At 32.5% G+C, this 4,308-nt stretch overlaps 1 protein-coding gene across 1 annotated transcript in view; it reads left to right on the top strand.

Moving 5' to 3' along the window:
- Window positions 1–3,484, top strand: part of LOC101580521 (retinal dehydrogenase 1-like) — a 36,299-nt gene extending 32,815 nt beyond the window's left edge. Inside the window, exons 11-12 of the mRNA XM_023722960.1 lie at window positions 411–485; window positions 2,959–3,484. Of these exons, the coding sequence (XP_023578728.1) occupies window positions 411–485; window positions 2,959–2,964 (81 nt within the window). The 3' untranslated portion in view covers window positions 2,965–3,484. The remainder of the gene's footprint in view (window positions 1–410; window positions 486–2,958) is intronic.
- The last annotated feature ends 824 nt before the right edge of the window (window positions 3,485–4,308 follow it).

Genomic DNA, 4,308 nt, shown 5'->3' with positions numbered 1-4,308 from the left:
AAATATAAAAGAAAATAGATTTTAGCATTAAAATAATATATAAACTTTCAGAGAATTACAAATCCATTAAATATAAGCAACAAAGAAAACCAACACAACACATTCCAGTATCTAGCAAACATTATTCTGCCTTTTGTATTTATTTTCCATTTATAATTCAAGATACTACTTATTAAGCAGTACTTGAATGACTTCAAATTGAACTATGCACATCCATATTTTGTTTTTAGGTACTGTGTTTAATGTGTATATTTTTCTGCTTTATTATTTATAAGCTTTCTTTAAAATCTCAATGAGTATGTTAAATGAAGATAAATGAAGTGGTTAAAAGGGGTCTCTTATTTTCTGAATTTCCCAATTAACAATTACTTCATGGGCTGCATATTTCAATTCTCTATTTCCATCCGCAGGGTAAACTGCTACAGTCCGGGAGGGTTTCAGGCTCCCTTCGGTGGATACAAAATGTCTGGAAATGGACGAGAAATGTAAGAAAATCTTTCTTGTTATGATAAATATTTGTTTTCAAATTTTTTTCTTTCACAAAATATAAAACTTTCTGTTACAATAAATATTTACTTTCACAAAAACGAATTCCTCTGGAACTAATCTTGTTTCACTATCAATGATACAACCTGCCTTTGTTCTTTCTTACAGATACATAATGAGCTCATTAAATATTGTAGTAATCTATAAGCACAGAAAGGCAATAGCAAGAGAGCAAAATAATTTTCTAAGCTTCTACTTTCATAAGGGACCATATTAAGCACTTTACATTGATGATTGACTTATTGTGTACTTTTCAACTTGCTTATATACATAACAATCTGTTCAAGATACATTCTCAGAATGAAGGTAGGAAATAAACTGGTGACTGTAATAAGTGCATAAATATATGAGCTTTCCATTTGCATAAATTTGTGAAATAAATAAACTAGATACCTTTTCATAAATAATTTCACTATTAAGATGAATGATTTTTGATTAGTAAAATATTATAAATACAAACTTTAAAATTTTAAATGACTTCAAAGGGTTTTAAAACTAAAATATGAATCTATGAATAAATTTGACTAAGTAAAACACATTTTATAGTTGTGACTACACTGACTATTTGCACATAAATGAATTTATGAGCTTTTAGTTCATTTTGAACCAAGATATGTAAAATTTCTAATATGCATATACACTCTGGTTAATTTTGTTCAAGCACATTTAACAATTTTATTTATTAGAATATTTTACATTTAATAATAAAAATCAATAAATAAGATACATCATATACAAACTATAGAATCAAACCCAATAAAAATTCCCAATTTTAGCAGCATATGAAATGAATTTCAGTTTCTAAGTGTCATGACATAGACGTCATCACCTCGATCATAAAATTGCAATAACCTAAATACTTTGGGGGAAGCAGAGAACTGGAGCAATGATAGAATGACCTAGACATGTCCTCAATTTACCTTCGTTAATGCTTGCTATGGATAAGTTTGTCATAGTCCCAGAATCATGATACTGCTTCTCACCTTTTATACGACAATGGTGGAAGATATAACACGTAAAACTATATAGTTCAAACTGCCCAGGCATAATTAATAGACCGAGTGTTCACTGAAGATAACTATGATGTAGACTAAGGTATCCCGAATCATAGAAAGCTGGCTTGATTCTTATTAGTGTAGTGAAATTCCACAGCCATCTTTAGAATGTCGTTGAGTCCGTAAATAGTGGTGCGTGACGAATGGACAGATCACAGAGCAGACTGAATGGAAGCCTGACTGGTCAGAGTCCGGAAACTATCCTTGGCCCTGCATGTGGCTGGTTCAAGTTGTCAAATTTCTGAGTCTCTACTGAGAAATAAAGATGTTAATATTCCTTTCAGATGATATGAGAAGTAGATGACATCACCAATATTCAATCGCTAGCCTTATAGAACTGATACAAACTGAAGACCCCAAAATGATTACTTTCCTTCTCTAATTTCTTGTTTATAATATTCATTTCTGGAGAATTCCTTCATAAAACTAATTAGTTTCTATAAAAATTGATGATGATTACTACATTACTTTGCAGGGCTGACCAGCATGGCTGGCTCAGCTCTCTAACTCATTTCTACAGGAATGTTGATAAACTAAGCTAAAATTGAAGTTCAAGCTTTTGTTTCAACAAGAATCAAAGGATATTGATAAAATACAGCTTTAAAAGCTTAGGACACCTTAGAACGCATGTGGCAGGGTCATCGCTTTCCTCCCTCACCAGTTCTGTGCCAACAGCATGTGGTACAAACAGATTCTGCTTCAGTTTATAATTTTACGGTTCTACCCTTCAATGATAATTATTGCCACTGCTCCTACACTATGTATGTCTTATTCATCTGAATGTATACTAAAAAATGTAAAATTCTTGTTGGGTTAAATTATCTTTTGAGTAGCTGAAGTATTGATAGTTAATGTGATACATGAAGAATTTCTATGAAAATCAGCTGACGGATTGCAATTATTTTATTTTATTTTATTTTTTTTCTTCTTCTTTTTTTGTGGAACCAGGGATTGAACTCAGGTTCTTTTGCTTGCCAGGCAAGTGCTTATTTCACTGAGCTATCTCCCTGGCCTATTGCAATTATTTTAAATGAAAATTTATTTTTTTGAGGCAAGGCTCACATTGCAGTTCAGACTGGCCTTAAACTCACTTATGTAGCCCAGGCTGCCTTCAGATTCACTGAGATCCTCCTACCTCACATCTCTAAGTAATATGCTTATAGCCATAAGCATCTATTCCCAGAGAAAGAAATTTTTAAAAATTCTTCTCACAAGAGCTTTATGTTAGATACAGTGTGAATGGAAAATATTTTCCTAGATAGATAAACAAGAACATACTTGTACCAAATCAAGAATTATTATATAATTGCTTTGCTTTCATCAGTGATGTTTATGGTCATTGTTTCGCTCTCTTTAGGGGTGAAGAAGGCTTCTATGAATACACAGAGATCAAGACTGTCACAATGAAAATCTCTCAGAAGAACTCTTAATCCACTGGAGTGAAGACTTTTCACTGAATTGGCATTCCTTCCATTCACCAGTGTAGAATTTAAATATAAAATTCATTTCTTAAATTTTTAAAGTATAAGATAATTAGAATGTTATTAATCATATACATTAAAAACCAGACATGTAGCTTATTGTGAAAGAAACATTTCCCTTTTGACATGTGAACCAAAGTGCAAGATCTATTTAGCTTGGTTTTAGTGATGCACTTTTCTATATAGGAATCTTTAGGAATAATCTTTTTATAGAGGTGGACCAATAGACATTTAGGTATTTACCCTCAAAGGTTGCTTGAAGTACTTGGTATTGATATTCATGACAGACTGAATAGTAACCATGTTGTCTGTGAAGTGTCTTGAAATGTTTCCTAGACTGCCATGTCTGCTTGTAGAATAAAATATTTAACCCAAGTTTGAATATAAAGCTTAATTAAAATATCTTTACATGACTCATCTTGAATTATTCTTATTTATTTATAACTTTGGGCCATCTTGAATAATTTACTCTGTCCCTCAAGAGCAGTGTTTAATTAATCATAACAATTGCCAGAAAAATAAAATCAAGTGACAGAAGGAGGGGGAAGGAGAGGATAGAAGGGTAAAAATGAATTAGGATGTGTTATGAACATGGAGGCAATTGCCGAAGATGAAGGGAATCATTAAGTTCTTTAAACCATTGCCAACAGAAATTCAAATTTAAATAAGCTATCTACTCATTCTCAAATGGAGAGACACAGAGTTTCTTTTCCACAGAAATCTTTGAAATCATAGCAGTCCCTGAGAAATCTGACATCAGTCCTTCAAAAACATTTACTGAGTTCCTACAAAGTTCTAGGCATGGGTGTTATGTGAAACAGTGAAGAGTGATTGGTTCCTTGTCTCCAGTTGCTTTAGCCTTGTAAGGAACAAAGCCACAACCCATCCTTCCCTAAAAATGAGGATCTGAAAAGCCCTAGAGTGCAGTAACATGCCACAGGAGTACTGATGACTGCTATAACTGACAAAGTGAGGATGGCTTCATGAAAGAAATTTGAGTGGACATGAAATTAACAATGATCAAATTTTCAGTGAATAAAAGAGAAAGAGGTTTTACAATATAATCTCTGTGGATATGTTTCATTGGAAAATTACAGACATTCTGTACAATATAGTCTCCTCTGTACCTTAGTACCATATTATAGATCCTAAAATATCCCCTATCCTCTTTGGTTTTGTTTTAGTATACATTATTCCAATTCTAGTTTAGCAGACAACGTGCCTAC

This window comes from Octodon degus, unplaced genomic scaffold, assembly GCF_000260255.1.
Source record: "Octodon degus isolate 3935 unplaced genomic scaffold, OctDeg1.0 scaffold00095, whole genome shotgun sequence".
In the NCBI taxonomy this organism is placed as follows: domain Eukaryota; kingdom Metazoa; phylum Chordata; class Mammalia; order Rodentia; family Octodontidae; genus Octodon; species Octodon degus.
Note: the sequence above shows the minus strand (reverse complement) of the source record. Positions and strands in the feature narration are given on the sequence as shown.